The 15,419-nt window shown below is 40.6% G+C and overlaps 1 protein-coding gene across 1 annotated transcript; it reads left to right on the top strand.

Moving 5' to 3' along the window:
- Window positions 1-1,821: 1,821 nt before the first annotated feature.
- Window positions 1,822-15,042, top strand: FKBP14 (FK506 binding protein 14, 22 kDa). Its single transcript, XM_011953932.1, has 4 exons — window positions 1,822-2,311; window positions 5,800-5,951; window positions 9,787-9,914; window positions 13,878-15,042. The coding sequence occupies exons 1-4, from the start codon at window positions 2,115-2,117 to the stop codon at window positions 14,034-14,036; spliced, it is 636 nt and encodes a 211-aa protein (XP_011809322.1). The 5' UTR covers window positions 1,822-2,114; the 3' UTR covers window positions 14,037-15,042.
- Window positions 15,043-15,419: the final 377 nt, after the last annotated feature.

Here is a 15,419-nt window from a genome sequence, read left to right as displayed (position 1 = left end):
CTCACATCCTCGGCCCGGGGGCGGGGTCACTGCGGCGGCCTCGGCGCGAGAAGCCCAGTCAGCCGGTGAGCCCGTGCTACGAAGCCGGGCACGCTGTTCACAAGGAGGCACGGGCTTGAGCCCTACGTGGGTCGGAGGGGCAGCCGAAGCCTCCGAAGTGCGGCGAGCGAGCTGCCGGTCGCAGGCGGCGCCACCCCGCACTACCTGAACCCCCGACCCGCCGGGCTCGGGACGCGCTCACGCATGCCCAGTGCGCCTCTCGCGCGCCCCTTCCCAAAATCCACTCCGGGATTTTGCGGCGGCGGCGGCGGGGCGGACTTTGTGGGCAAGGCACGCAGGGAAATTGAGTCCTGAGACGCGGACTGGTGACTAGGCGATGGGAGGAGGAACGCCCCTGAGACAAGTGTGGAGCACACAGTTCTGACTGTAAATGGTGCCTGACGTTTGGGGGTCTACGTCACCTCTCACGATACCCTCTGGGTTCTTGTTCCAAAGCTGCCTAATTGATCTCACACACTTGAGGTAGCCGATAATAGGGCGTAAAGAGATGATTGAAATTTCAGGGTAGAATACTATGAGGCCAGTGTAAACAAACAGGTGTTGTCCAGACTCTCAGGTCTCGCTATTGGAAGTGTTGGTCCACTGACTCTGAGCATTGACATCACCTAAGAAAGAGCTTGTTAGAAATGCAGAATCTTGCACCCACCCCAGACCTCCAGAATCAAAATCTGCATTTTAAACAAGATCTCCAGGGGGATTCCTATGCACATAGAGTGAGGAAATGCACTGTGCTAAGGATATTTGACCAGAAAAAAATGTTAACTACAAGATTAAGTGGAAAGAGAAGGTGAGAAAAGAGTACAATACGATTTAAATCGCTTTAGGTATATGTTACAGAAGCACGCACCAAAATATTAAGAGAATTATTTGCGGCTGGTGGTGGTACCAACGAGCTTTCTTTTTCTTTAGTGTGAAGTTGCCTGATTTAGTAAATAAAAATGCAAAACAATTATTCGTTATGTATCTGAAATTTCAATTTAATTCGACTCCCCAATTTTATCTGGAAATCCTACTTTAGTGCTTTCCAATTTCTTCCAAATTGACTACAATGAACATGCATTGCTTTTGAACTTAGGCGAAAAACAGAAAACTAGAAAATGTAAACTAAGATGAGGCTGTGTAATTCGTAACCATGATTACCATTTCTTCTTTGAAGCGGAAGTCTGCAAGTCGTAACTCATTATTTACCCTCTAAGGTAACTTAAGGAATAAATTATTAGCAGCCATAACATGACGTGGTGCTGTGGAATGAATCAGACCTGGTTTGAAGGCAGAGCTCATCTGCTTCTGGGCCAAATAACCTTAAGCAGGATAGTTAATCTCTCCTGGTCTAAATTTACTTCTCTTTTTAATGGGAAAAAAGGAACCTGCCTTACTGGTTGTAGTGAGGTTCATGCAACAGGAACGCGCTTTGTGATTCCTAAAGCATTATGGCAGTCTTTACAGTTTATGAGCAATAACAAAATCCTAGGATCGTGGCATCTTGGAGGACCGCTCTCCAAAGGCGAGAGTAAACGAGACTTTCCTGGAACCCCGACTGTTTCATAAGGCCCCGGGACTCTTCCTACGTTTCTCAACGGGGTTCTTCAAAGATACACATCAGCCGGAGGAGTTTCCGGTTATCTCTGCGCCCCCACCGCTCTCCCAAAATCCACGGGGGTTGAATTCTGAAAACCCCCGGGCTCTAGGACCACACTGGATGATCCGCAGCTCGGCAGCTGCCCGGCTCAACCGGGCTGCAAATTCCATCGTTGCAGCGTCATTGGCTTGAGAGCTGCCTGAAGGACAGCACCAACAGCCAATGGAAGGCCGCTATTCCCAGGCGGCCACGTCATAAGAGCCAATCAGGCCCTCATTTGGGCTTAACTCTTTAAAGGTGGGTTCGCGCCCCCTGAGAAAGTAGTTGGTAGTAAATGTGCCACGTCTTCTAAGAAGGGGGGAGTCCTAAACTTGCCTGAAGCCGTTGTCCCTAAGCCTTGAACTACGTTCTTAAATCTATGAAGTTGAGGGCCCTTTCGCTGCTTTTGTAGGGACTTCTTTCCTGCTTCAGCAACATGAGACTTTTCTTGTGCAACGCAGTCTTGATGCTGTTCGTCACTTCTTTGATTGGGGCTCTGATCCCTGAACCAGAAGTGAAAATTGAAGTTCTCCAGAAGCCATTCATCTGCCATCGCAAGACCAAAGGAGGGGATTTGATGTTGGTCCACTATGAAGGTTACTTAGAAAAGGACGGCTCCTTATTTCACTCCACGTAAGTAATTACGCCCCGCAGGTAAAATAATAATTAAGAATTCACTCACTTATGCCAGCTCTCCAGCAGGAAAGGTGGCTTGTACCTGGTTTTACCTCTTTTACAAAACCGAAATATCTTATTTCCTTCTTTGGGAAAGGAAATTGTTTAAAGCCAGTTTTATGTAGCGAGCGAGGCCTTTGAAGGTCTTATTGGAAACATGTGGTCTGGAAAAGGTTGTTAGTTTTTTTTATTGTAAAAATTAGAACTAGAATCTTTGAAATATTGCAGAAATATATCTGGGTGTATAATTGGGCAATAAGTAGAAAAAGCCCAAAAGAATGCTCATATCTCAAACTCCATTTCTTAGAGAAAATGACTTGATTCCATTTGTAATGTGATGTAGGTGATGTTCACCTAAAACTTCACAGCGACTTCAAAAGCAAACTACACAATCACTTATTTGCCTGTTGAAGGATATACTAATGCCGTTTCACTGACCTACTTAACTTTTGTTCTGACGGACATGATATTTTGGTCGAGGCACAGGACCATGATTTCAGTCATTTGCTTCTTTCTAGAGAGTCACACTTCATTCATGAGGTGGGTGTGGTTTTGGAAGTTTAGATGAAGGATTTTCAGGTGATTACACTATCATTTCTGTTCTATAAATGAAGAAATTGGAACATGGAAATGGTTTACAGCCTAATGATTTTCAATTAGGCATCAGTTCCATTCATTCCATTATAAAAGTATTTAGGGAGCATTTCCTTGATGTTAAGCCATGTTCTGGGTGCTAGGGAGATTCAGAAATTTTGGCTTCTAATCATCTTCATCTATTCATTAATCTGTCCATCTATCAAACTTTTATTGAATGGTCACAAGTCTGGTCCTGGAGGCGCAAAGATGGCTAGAAGCAGGTTCTTGTCCTCTAACAGTACACCATCTACAGGCGGGAGGAAGACAAGTAAATAATGCAAGTGATACGGGGCACAGAATATTCAAAGTGCTAGCAAAGCGTAACTGCACCTGGAAGTAGTTATGCTCCATGGGGTGGAGAAAGGGAAAGACTTCCCAGAGACCATAACTGAAGTGAGCCTTGGAAGATGAGTGGAGGTTTCCAGGGGGAAAGTAGGGAAGGAAGGATGTTGTACGTAGAGGGAATAACATGAATTAAAACAGTGACTCTTCATAGCCCATCCTCGACCTAGTTTTCTAATAAACTGCCTTTACTGGGCATTCAGACCTGGTCTCTCTTGAGGGTTGGGGAAATGAATGGGGCTCTTCTCTGAACTGTTAGCCCTGGGAAAAAGTTCCAGAAAGATGGCTTGCCTTAGAATTCTCAACAGCCCTTTATTCTTGTCAACTAGGTGAATGCCACAGCAGACATTAAATTATGTGATTTGCATTTTGAATACTCAGTTACATTGTTATTTTTAGTCTGATCTCTTTTAGACTCAGCCTGACTTCTTTCAGATCTCTGAACCAAAAACCTGGGCTGACTTTGGTGGTAGCCATGGAATATTATTTAGTAGTTTGCTGCTAAGTTCTAATACCTGATGAGGGGACTGTTATCATGCAGCCTCCATGTAAACGGTCAGAGGCTGCTAACTGTAAACATCATGAACAAATACCATCAAATGGGCTGGGTGCGGTGGCTCACGCCTGTAATCCCAGCACTTTGGGAGGCTGAGGTGGGCGGGTCGTGAGGTCAGGAGTTCGAGACCATCCTGGCCGACATGGTGAAACCCCTTCTCTACTACAAATACAAAAATTAGCTGGATGTGGTGGCACACACGTGTAGTCCCAGCTACTCAGGAGGCTGAGGCAGGAGAATCACTTGAACCCGGGAGGCGGAGGCTGCAGTGAGCCAAGATTGCAGCACTGCACTCCAGCCTGAGCAACAGAGCGAGACTCTGCTCTGAAGAAAAAGAAATACCATCAAATGATCAGTTTGTAAGCACATTTGCCATCTCTAGAACCATAGCCTACGGGGTAAATTGCTTAGACCTAACAAGAACTGTGCTAAAATTGTAGTCAGTAATGAGTAGTAGAATGTTTCCTCTTCTTTTTTCATTTCTAGCCTTCCCAAATTTTCTACAGTCGGCATTTTGTTACTTTGATCATTGGGCAAAATTACAGGAAAAAATGGCATCACCTAGATTTAGTAATCATGAAGCCTAGTACAATGACTTCTTTTTCTTACCTACAAGATATCCTTGAATAGAATATTTTCCTCATTGCACTGAAAGGGAGCTAAGTAGGGATCAGGCATTACTCAGCCCTTAAGCCCCCCTGTATGTAGTTCGGCAGGTTGGTTTTCCTAAGCTAGACTCTCTTCAGCTTATGATCCAGGACGTCCTATTTCCCTCCTCCCCAGTTGATGTGGTTCGACTGTGTCCCCACCCACTTCTCATCTTAAATTGTAGCTCTCGGAATCCCCACATGTTGTGGGAGGGACCTGGTGGGAAGTAACTGAATCATGAGGGCAGGTTTTTCCCATTCTGTCCTCCTTGTGATAGTAAGTAAGTCTCACGAGATCTGATGGTTTTATAAAAGGCAGTTCCCCTGCACACTCATTCTTGCCTACTACCATATAAGACATGCCTTTGCTCCTCCTTTGCCTTCCGCCACGATTGTGAGACCTCCCCAGCCATGTGGAACTGCAAGTCCATTAAACCTCCTTTTCTTTATAAGTTACCCAGTCTCGAATATTTTTTCATAGCAGTAGGAAAATGGACTAATACACCAGTCCTTGAGGGGCTACTCTTCCAGACTTTCCTATATAGCCCCACTATAGACCCCTGAGGAGGAAACTGGGCTAGGGTCTGAGTGGGGATTTAGGGATGAAAAGCAGCCTTTTCTACTAGTCAGAGCCATCAGCAGGCCGTAGCTAAGGAAAGTTTGTAGGCAGGATGTAAGACACTGTGCTTCTCACTCTCCATATTTGTGTGCATATGGACCCACATATGTTGGCAGTAAATTCTCCTTAGCCTTTCAATCTCCTTCCCAAACTCAGCCTTTTTTCCATTATTTTCTCCCTGTTCTACAACCTAGTGGCCTTCCTGGGACAACATAACTTTGTGGTTAAGACCTTGAACTTCGGAGTTAGGTTTAAAGACTGGAACACTTAACCTGTGTTTCCTCATCTGTAAAATGGGGTAGTAATGGTACTTACGTTATAAGCCTATTGTAACGGTTCAGAGGCAAAACATAAAATAAAATTTAGAATAATTCCTGGTATACAACAAATGTTCAAATGGTTGTTAATTGTCTTTATTTCCTCTGTCTTTCTTAAGCCCAGTCAAGTATGTGAAATTTGCATCAAGAAAGATGGGCAGTGAATCGAATTCCTATAAACTTGACTTGGAGGTGTGTGTATGTGTGCAAATACAGAATAGCTGTATTTATTAAACTAATAAACTTAACCACTTACTGGTGGGAAAATGCACTAAAGAAATTTTTTTAGAATTAGTAAGGAGTTCTAATGTGTTTTCTTTCTATCATAGTCACAAACATAACAATGGTCAACCCATTTGGTTTACCCTGGGCATCCTGGAGGCTCTCAAAGGTTGGGACCAGGGCTTGAAAGGAATGTGTGTAGGAGAGAAGAGAAAGCTCACCATTCCTCCTGCTCTGGGCTATGGAAAAGAAGGAAAAGGTAATAGTATTTCTGTATTTCTTACTATAGCACTAGAGTTGTTCTCTGGCTTAGGAGACATAAGTTAGAGTCACTACAACTTTTTTTTTCCCTAGAAGTTAATAGGAGGCATGTATTCCTTTAGCAACTGTATTATGTCTTGATTATCAATTGAAATGGCCAGTTTAAGTTTAATGTCTAAATGGGCAACTATACTAACAATAAAAAAAGAACATTGAGGTCTATTAATACTGTTCACCAATATGGTGGGTTGTTTTAATTGTGATAAAATATACATAAAACTTTTCATTTGAACCATTTTTAAGTACACAGTTCAGTGGCATTAAATATATTCACATTATCGTGGAACCATCACCATTATCCATCTTCAGAACGTTCTCATCTTCCCAAACTGAAACTTACCAATTTACTTTAACAATGCAGAAAGAAAGATCCCTTAACGTAAGTGTTTGGATGAGTTGAACCTGTGAAATATAGATTATTAAAGTATTGAATACATTTTAGATGTGGGTTGTATATGGGTTGTGCTTCACAAATATTAAGTCTCCCACAGCAAACTGGGAGTTCTTTTAATTGCCATTTTAAAATTTATTTATAAAGCTTTTAATAATGTATTTTTTTAAAAAATCATAGAGTGACATGAAATGAATTTAATTCTCCCTGTGTCACAAAGCAGAAGCAAGCTGGCTAACTGGTCCGGACAGCTTTTGCGCTAGTTTTTCAGGGCAGACACATACTGGTATTCAAGTGAGAAACCCTGCAACTTTCCAAAGAGTTGCTTTGTGATATGTATCAAGAGGCCTGGGCCAGGCGTGGTAGCTCACGCCTGTAATCCCAACACTTTGGGAGGCCAAGGAGGATGGATCACTTGAGGTCAGGAGTTCAAGACCAACCTGGCCAACATGGTGAAACCCTGTCTCTAGTAAAAATACAAAATTAGCTGAACATGGTGGCGTGCGCCTATAATCTCAGTTACTTAGGAGGCTGAAGCAGGAGAATTGCTTTGAACATAGGAGGCAGAGGTTGCAATGAGCCAAGAACATGCCACTGCACTCCAGCCTGGGGGACAGAGTGAGACTCTTGTCTCAAAAAAAAAAAAAAGAGGTCTGAAGATGTCTATATGCATTTATTCTATAATTCCTTCAAACCTAAGGGAATAATTAGATATCAGGAAAAAATTTGTGAACAGGGATATCTATCATTGCATTGTTTCTAAGCAAAAAATTGGAACTGTCCTAAGTGGTATATTGATAAGAATTTAGCTAAATAAAATATGGCCGTTATTTAAAATGCCATTTCCAAAGAGTTTAAAAATTATATCTGAAATGTGTGAGATATAGTGTTATATATAAAAGTAGAAAATAAAGCTATAGTATATATAATATGATAGTAAATATAGGAAAAAGTACATATACATAGAAAGTTAATCACAAGGAAATAAGAATGTTAAGAATGGACTGTAATACTGGGAATCATATTTATTTCTGGTTTTATCATCCAAGTACATGCTCTACAATGAGCATGTATTACTTACGTAATGAAGAAAAAAAGTTTAAGTAGTCATCAGAACCAGACAGACAACCACTCTGATAGAGTATAAATACAGACTTCATAGCATCCTGAAGTCTAAGGTTAACCACTGACAAAGTGAGGAGTCAGGATTCCCAGCCCATTTCCTGAGAAGAAAAATAGATGCCATATGGGAAGCATTATGTATTCCAAAATATACAAATCTATACAAATCTTGTTCATAGGATAAGATTTACTAACCAATTTCAATTCTTCTTTTAGTTATAATCCTCTTTAGAGAAGAAAACCAAGTATGTAGAAAATTTTTTCTGATACTGAGAATTTTTTCATTTTATCTTTATTGTCTCACCTTTAGTATTTATATACAGTAGTCCCCCTTTACCTGTGGTTTCACTTTCTACAGTTTTAGTTACCTGTGGTCAACTGCAGTCTGAAAATATTAAGGTATTTTGAGAATGAGAGACAGATCACATTCACATAACTTTTCTTGTGATATGTTGTTGTAATTGTTCTATTTTATTATTTTTAATCTGTTACCGTGACTATTTTATAAATTAAACTTTATCACAGATATGCATGTATAGGAAAAAGCATTGTATATATAGGGTTTGGTACTATCCACGGTTTCAGGCATCCAATGCAGTTCTTGGGACATACCCAAGGGGGGACTACTGTACGTTGTATTCGTCCATTACTCTTTCTCATACTATATTTAACTCAAGTTTACTTCACAATAAGTAGAGATCTAAATTTGAGTCATTTCCTTCAAACTGAATGCCATGAAACTAATTTTTCTAATCTGTATTTAACACTAATTTTGTAGTCTTTTAGTACATGCTTGCATGCCTCTTTTGGAAAGATACCAGTTTTATCAACAACCTAGCGCGTGTCACATCTCTGTCTAGATCTGAAATGGTAAGCTTCAGGACACTTTATAAGTCTTCTCTTTGGAATTTATGAATGCCCTTTCGTGGAAATATGGGGGATGGGGGAAGGATGACTAAGAAATATTTAACATGTTTACTCAGACCTGTATGTTAAATATAGTTATAAGGAAACAAGTTTGAGGAAAACAATTGTCCATACTCCACAGATGGGTTTTCGTTTGTTTTAGGTTCCTGGGATTTTAACAAAGCTCTTTTCACTTCTAAAAATTTTTAGTCTCCCTTCTCAGAAATTCATTTTAATTTCTCCCATCCCATGAAACGTCTTCAACGTATATATAATGTTCTATGTCCGAGGTAGTGTTTCCTAACTTTCTGAAATTGTTAAACCTTCCTGCATTATTTTTAAAGCCTATGAGAAAATTATACCTCAGTAACATGTATTGAGAGTTTACTATTTGTCAAGATTAATGCTAAGTATTTTGCGTGGATTTTTCTCCCTTTATCCTCCCAACAGACTCTTGAGGTAAGAAATTTATTATCTGCATTTTCTAGATGAAGAAATTGAGAGGGCCGGGCGCGGTGGCTCAAGCCTGTAATCCCAGCACTTTGGGAGGCCGAGACGGGCGGATCACGAGGTCAGGAGATCGAGACCATCCTGGCTAACACGGTGAAACCCCGTCTCTACTAAAAATACAAAAACTAGCTGGGCGAGGTGGCGGGCGCCTGTAGTCCCAGCTACTCCGGAGGCTGAGGCAGGAGAATGGCGTAAACCCAGGAGGCGGAGCTTGCAGTGAGCTGAGATCCGGCCACTGCACTCCAGTCTGGGCGACAGAGCGAGACTCCGCCTCAAAAAAAAAAAAAAAAAAAAAAAAAAGAAATTGAGGCTTAGAGATGGGCAAATGTAAACTTCAGTCTCAGGCAGTGTGACACCAGAGCTCGCTCAATTATATAGGTAGAAATGCCTTCCAGTGGTAGAAATGGCAATACTATATGTATTTCTAGGTCAGGACTTTCTGACCAAAAAGTTAGTTTATTACTTATAATATACTTAACTCTGAATTATGTAAAACCCTTTAAGTCCTTCTTGACATACAATATATATTAATTATATTAGAAATTTAATACCCAAGCCATTAGGTACATCTCTGTGTGTATATATATGCATTGTGTGTGTGTGTATTTACATTTTAATTGTTAAGCCAAAGATAGAATGCTTTTGCTCTGCTAGTTTTTATTATTTCTTCTTTTACTCTATTCTATTTGAGTAAAATATAATATACATAATTTTCATCATATATGACAATCTTAGGAAGGCTCTTTAATTCAGTTAAAAAAAATACTTTGTCCATTACCATAAATTTTCTATTATTAAAACTTTTGGCTCTTTTAAAACTTTCTGCCTTCTCTCCTCATGTCAGGTAAAATACCCCCAGAAAGTACACTGGTATTTAATATTGATCTCCTGGAGATTCGAAATGGACCAAGATCCCATGAATCATTCCAAGAAATGGATCTTAATGATGACTGGAAGCTCTCTAAAGATGAGGTGACCTTCCCTTCTTCCTACTCTTCTTTCTGCTTTTCTTTGGTTGTTTGGGGTTTTGTTTTGTTTCTGTAACTCACTTTTTAAATATGTGTATATTTAAAATTTACTTTTATTTAGATAACATTTATAAGTTTTCTTAAAATACTGATTTTTTGAAAGTGGACTTTTTCATAATAAATCATTGTTTTGGAGAGAAATATATTAAGACTTAAAAAGCACCATTCAATCTTTTGCTTTTTTTCTTCCCAGTGCTTAGGGTTCACTGTATCTTATCCTTACCCTTGGGTCTTTGAAAAAACCATTTTGCCAAGACCGTTTCCATCTGGAGTTACTATATAAGAAGCTAGCTGTCCTGAGAAATATCTCATGTGGACAGTTTCTGTTAAAACTGTAGACTGGCTGTTAAATACATCTTGTAGTGTTTTCCTAGCAATTAACAGCAAGCAACTTACATGCTCAGTTTTGTTCAGGTTGCCCCAGATAAAGGAGACCTCAGCCTGGGTTTTACACAGCAGGGCTCCAGCCCCATCAAAGTCTGAGCCTTTGGGTAAAGAGAAAGGAAGAAGAGGCTTCTCCTTATAATTCGGCCATTGTTACACATACCTGTCTTAGTCTGGCTGCTGTGGGGAAAGAAGTGGAGGGAGATATTTATCCTTGTTTTTTATCTACTCATACTCCATTCTGTCGTGACTGGTCAGGTATCAAGTCCCTTTCTATGCTTTGATCAAATTCATTCTAATGGCCAGGAAATGATTAAGTCTTGAATAAGTCAAATTGTTATGAACCAGGGGTTCATGATCCACAGCCACTAAATTTATAACACCTCATAGTGTTACCAGTCATATGACTTTTTCTTCCATCCAAGATAAATTTTAATTCCCTTTCATTAAATAATTTTGAACATATAACAAGTCAGATGGTTCAAAACAAAAAGATATTTATGTATTTCCTGAGACAGAGTCTTGCTCTGTTGCCCAGGCTGGAGTGCAGTGGCAAAATCTCAGCTCACTGCAACCTCTGCCTCCCAGGTTCAAGCAATTCTCCTGCCTCAGCCTCCCAAGTAGCTGCACCACCACGCCCGGCTAATTTTTGTATTTTTAGTAGAGATGGGGGTTTCACTGTGTTGGCTAGGCTGGTCTCGAACTCCTGACCTCGTGATCTGCCCACCTTGGCCTTCCAAAGTGCTGGGATTACAGACGTGAACCACCGTGCCCAGCAGGAAGATATTTATTTAAAAGTCTTGGCTGGGCCAGGTGGCTAACACTTGTAATCCTAGCACTTTGGAAGGCTGAGGCAGGAAGATGGCTTGAGGCCAAGACTTCAAGACCAACCTGGCCAACATAGGAAGACTTTGTTTCTATTATTTACATTTTTTTTTTTTTTAGACAGTCTCGCTGTGTTACCAGGCTGGATTGCAGTGGTGCGATCTCGGCTCACTGCAACCTCCACCTCCCAGGTTCAAGCGATTCTTCCGCCTCAGCCTCTCAGGTAGCTGGGACTACAGGTGCATGCCACCACACCCAGCTAATTGTCATATTTTTAGTAGAGATGGGGTTTCACCATGTTGGCCAGGATGGTTTCGAGCTCCTGACCGGGAGCTACCGCACCCGGCCTATTATTTACATATTTTTAAAAGTCTTTCTCCTACCCACATCCTCTTCTATTCTATTATTCCCACATCCAGTTTTATTAATTACTTTTTTCTTTCTTTCTGGTTATTTTTTTTTTGTAGAGATGAAGTCTTGCTATGTACACGCATGTACTGCTGCATCCAGCTCAGTTTTATTAGTTTCTAATATATCCTTCCAATGTTTCTTTCTGCAAATTCAAATATACTCTTATTTCCCCCTTTCTTACACAAAAGGTAGCAAACTATACATACTGTTTTGTCATTTTGCTTTATTCACACAATATATCCTAGAAATACATTCTACATTAATCCATAGAGTTTCATAATCTCTCCCCTACCCCTTTTTTAAAAAACTGCATTAAATCACTTTAACTTAAAAATAAATATATACTATATGTGTACTTCTTGGAAGCTGGGGGAGAGAGGATTTGAAATTGCTGGTCTAAACAGAAGGAAGAGAGGTGATGTGATTAAAACTGAAAATACAGGCTGATTTGCGTTGTGGTGAATCTTGTGGGAAATTGAAAACAATATTTATATTTTTAAATATCTGAATGAAATGAAAATGGATGCCGGGCATGGTGGCTCACACCTGTAATCCCAGCACTTTGGGAGGCCGAGGCAAGCAGATCTTCTGAAGTCAGGAGTTCAAGACCAGCCTGGCCAACATGGTGAAACCCTGTCTCTACTAAAAATACAAAAATTAGCCGGGCATGGTGGCACACACCTGTAATCCCAGCACTTTGGGAGGCTGAGGCAAGCAGATCTTCTGAAGTCAGGAGTTTAAGACCAGCCTGGCCAACATGGTGAAACCCTGTCTCTACTAAAAATACAAAAATTAGCCAGGCATGGTGGCAGGTGCCTGTAATCCCAGCTAGTAGGGAGGCTGAGGCAGGTGAATCGCTTGAACCTGGGAGTTGGAGGTTGCAGTGGGCCGAGATTGCGCCACTGTACTCCAGCCTATGTGACAGAGTGAGACTCCACTTCAAAAAAGAAAAAAATGAAAATGGAAAATTGTAGTCTAGGCACTCATCAGGCCTGACTTTCTGAGATTGGAAGGTTGTGATTAGACTTAATCAGTGTGGCATGATTATAACCAAACCCAGAAGACCCACTACTTGCAGACATTTATTCAAGTCAAAGATGCCACTATTTAGTTTTAAGAGAAGTGTCCATGGGGTGCAGTGGCTCATGCTTCTAATCCCAGCACTTTGGGAGGCTGAGGCAGGTCAATTGCTTCAGCCCAGGAGTTCAAGACCAGCCTAGGCAACATGGTGAAACTCCATCTCTACAAAAAATATAAAAGTTAACCAGATGTGGTAGCGCATGCCTCTAGTCCCAGATACCTGTGAGGCTGAGGTAGGAGGATTGCTTGAGCCTGGGAGGCAGAGGTTGCAGTGAGCCAAGATGGTGCCACTGCCTTCCAGCCTGGGTGACAGAGCAAGATTCTGTCTAAAAAAAAAAAAAAGAGAAATGCCTGGAATTTAGATTCAGATTAAGAACAAGTAATACACTCTCACATAATACAAGCCTTATATGAGGATTGTATACATGACATAAGCTTTATCTTTGCCTTTGAGCACTATATATATCTATATATATGGTCTCACATTGTGGTATGTTCCCAGTTGCAACATTTTAAATTTACAAGTAAGAAAGTAAAACAAAGCTTCATATCTGTGAAAGATGCCACTATTTAGTTTTAAGAGAAGTGTCCATGGGGTGCAGTGGCTGATGCTTATATATATATATGTTTTTAGTTTTTTATTTTTTTGACAGAATCTCACTCTGCTGCCCACGCTGGAGTGCAGCAGTGCAATCTCGATTCACTGCAACCTCCACCTCCCGGGTTCAAGCGATTCAACTGCCTCAGCCTTCTGAGTAGCTGGGATTACAGACACATGCAACCACACCTGGCTAACCTTTTTTTGTGTGTTTTTAGTGAAGATGGGGTTTCATTATATTGGCCAGGCTAATCTCCAACTCCTGACCTCAAGTGATCTTCCCACTTGGGCCTCCCAAAGTGCTGGGATAACAGGCGTGAGCCAACACACCTGGCACTGCCTTTGAGCAATATTTTGTGTCTCCACTGTAGCAGTTTAGCAACAGTTTTTTTAAGGGAAAAAGTTTCTTATAATTTTTTAACTATCATTAGAACTATGTCATAAAATGGCTGTTTAGAAGTTATTATATTTAGTTAACTATTATATTATAATGTTATTATACTTAGTTAAGTTAACTAAATATAGTAACAGTCCATGTCTGTGATATTGACTGGCTCGATGTGGGTATCTTATGAATCCAAGTTATTAATGGGATCTGTTATTTTGTAGGTTAAAGCATATTTAAAGAAGGAGTTTGAAAAACATGGTGCGGTGGTGAATGAAAGTCATCATGATGCTTTGGTGGAGGATATTTTTGATAAAGAAGATGAAGACAAAGATGGCTTTATATCTGCCAGAGAATTTACATATAAACACGATGAGTTATAGAGATACATCTACCCATTTAATATAGCACTCATCTTTCAAGAGAGGGCAGTCATCTTTAAAGAACATTTTATTTTGAAACAATGTCCTTTCTTGGTTTGCTTTTTATTTTTATATATTTTTTCTGACCCCTATTTAAAGAACCCCTTAGGGTTTCTAAGTACCCATTTCTTTCTGGTAAGTTATTGGGAAGAAAAAGCTAATTTGTCTTTGAATAGAAGACTTCTGGACAATTTTTCACTTTCACAGATACGAAGCTTTGTTTTACTTTCTTATTTGTAAATTTAAAATGTTGCAACTGGGAACATACCACGACATGAGACGAGGTTATAACACAAATTAGCACCCTATATTTCTGCTTCCCTCTATTTTCTCCAAATTAGAGGTCAACATTTGAAAAGCCTTTTGCAATAGCCCAAGGCTTGCTATTTTCATGTTATAATGAAATAGTTTATCTGTAACTGGTTCTGAGTCTCTGCTTGAGGACCAGAGGAAAATGGTTGTTGGACTTGACTTGTTAACTGTTACTGCTTTACTAAGGAGATGTGCAATGCTGAAGTTAGAAACAAGGTTAATAGCCAGGCGCAATGGCTCACACCTGTAATCCCAGCACTTTGGGAGGCTGAGGCAGGCGGATCACCCAAGGTCGGGAGTTTGAGACCAGCCTGACCAACATGGAGAAACCCCGTCTCTACTAAAAATACAAAATTAGCCGGGCATGGTGATGCGTGCCTGTAATGCCAGCTACTCAGGAAGGCTGAGGCAGCAGAATGACGTGAACCCGGAGGCGGAGGTTGTGTTAAGACGAGATCATGCCATTGCACTCCAGCCTGGACACTCTGTCTCAAAAAAAAAAGAAAACACGGTTAATAACATAAATATGTATGCATTGAGACATGCTACCTAGGACTTAAGCTGATGAAGCTTGGCTCCTAGTGATTGGTGGCCTATTATGATAAATAGGACAAATCATTTATGTGTTAGTTTCTTTGTAATAAAATTTATCAATGTTATAGATGAGGTAGAAAGTTATATTTATATTCAATGTTTACTTCTTAAGGCTAGTGGAATATCCTTCCTGGTTCTTTAATGGGTAGTCTATAGTATATTATACTACAATAACATTGTATCGTAAGATAAAGTAGTAAACCACTCTACATTTTCCCATTTCTGTCTTATCAAAAACTGAAGTGAGCTGGGCGTGGTGGCTCATGCCTGTAATCCCAGCACTTTGGGAGGCCAAGGAGGGTGGATCTCTTGAGGTCAGGAGTTCGAGACCAGGCTGGCCAATGTGGTGAAACCCCGTCTCTACTAAAAATACAAAAATTAGCCAGGCGTGGTGGTGCACACCTGTAGTCCCAGGTACTCGGGAGGCTGAGACGAGAG

The sequence above is a fragment of the Colobus angolensis genome, unplaced genomic scaffold (assembly GCF_000951035.1).
Source record: "Colobus angolensis palliatus isolate OR3802 unplaced genomic scaffold, Cang.pa_1.0 Scaffold378, whole genome shotgun sequence".
NCBI lineage: Eukaryota > Metazoa > Chordata > Mammalia > Primates > Cercopithecidae > Colobus > Colobus angolensis.
Note: the sequence above shows the minus strand (reverse complement) of the source record. Positions and strands in the feature narration are given on the sequence as shown.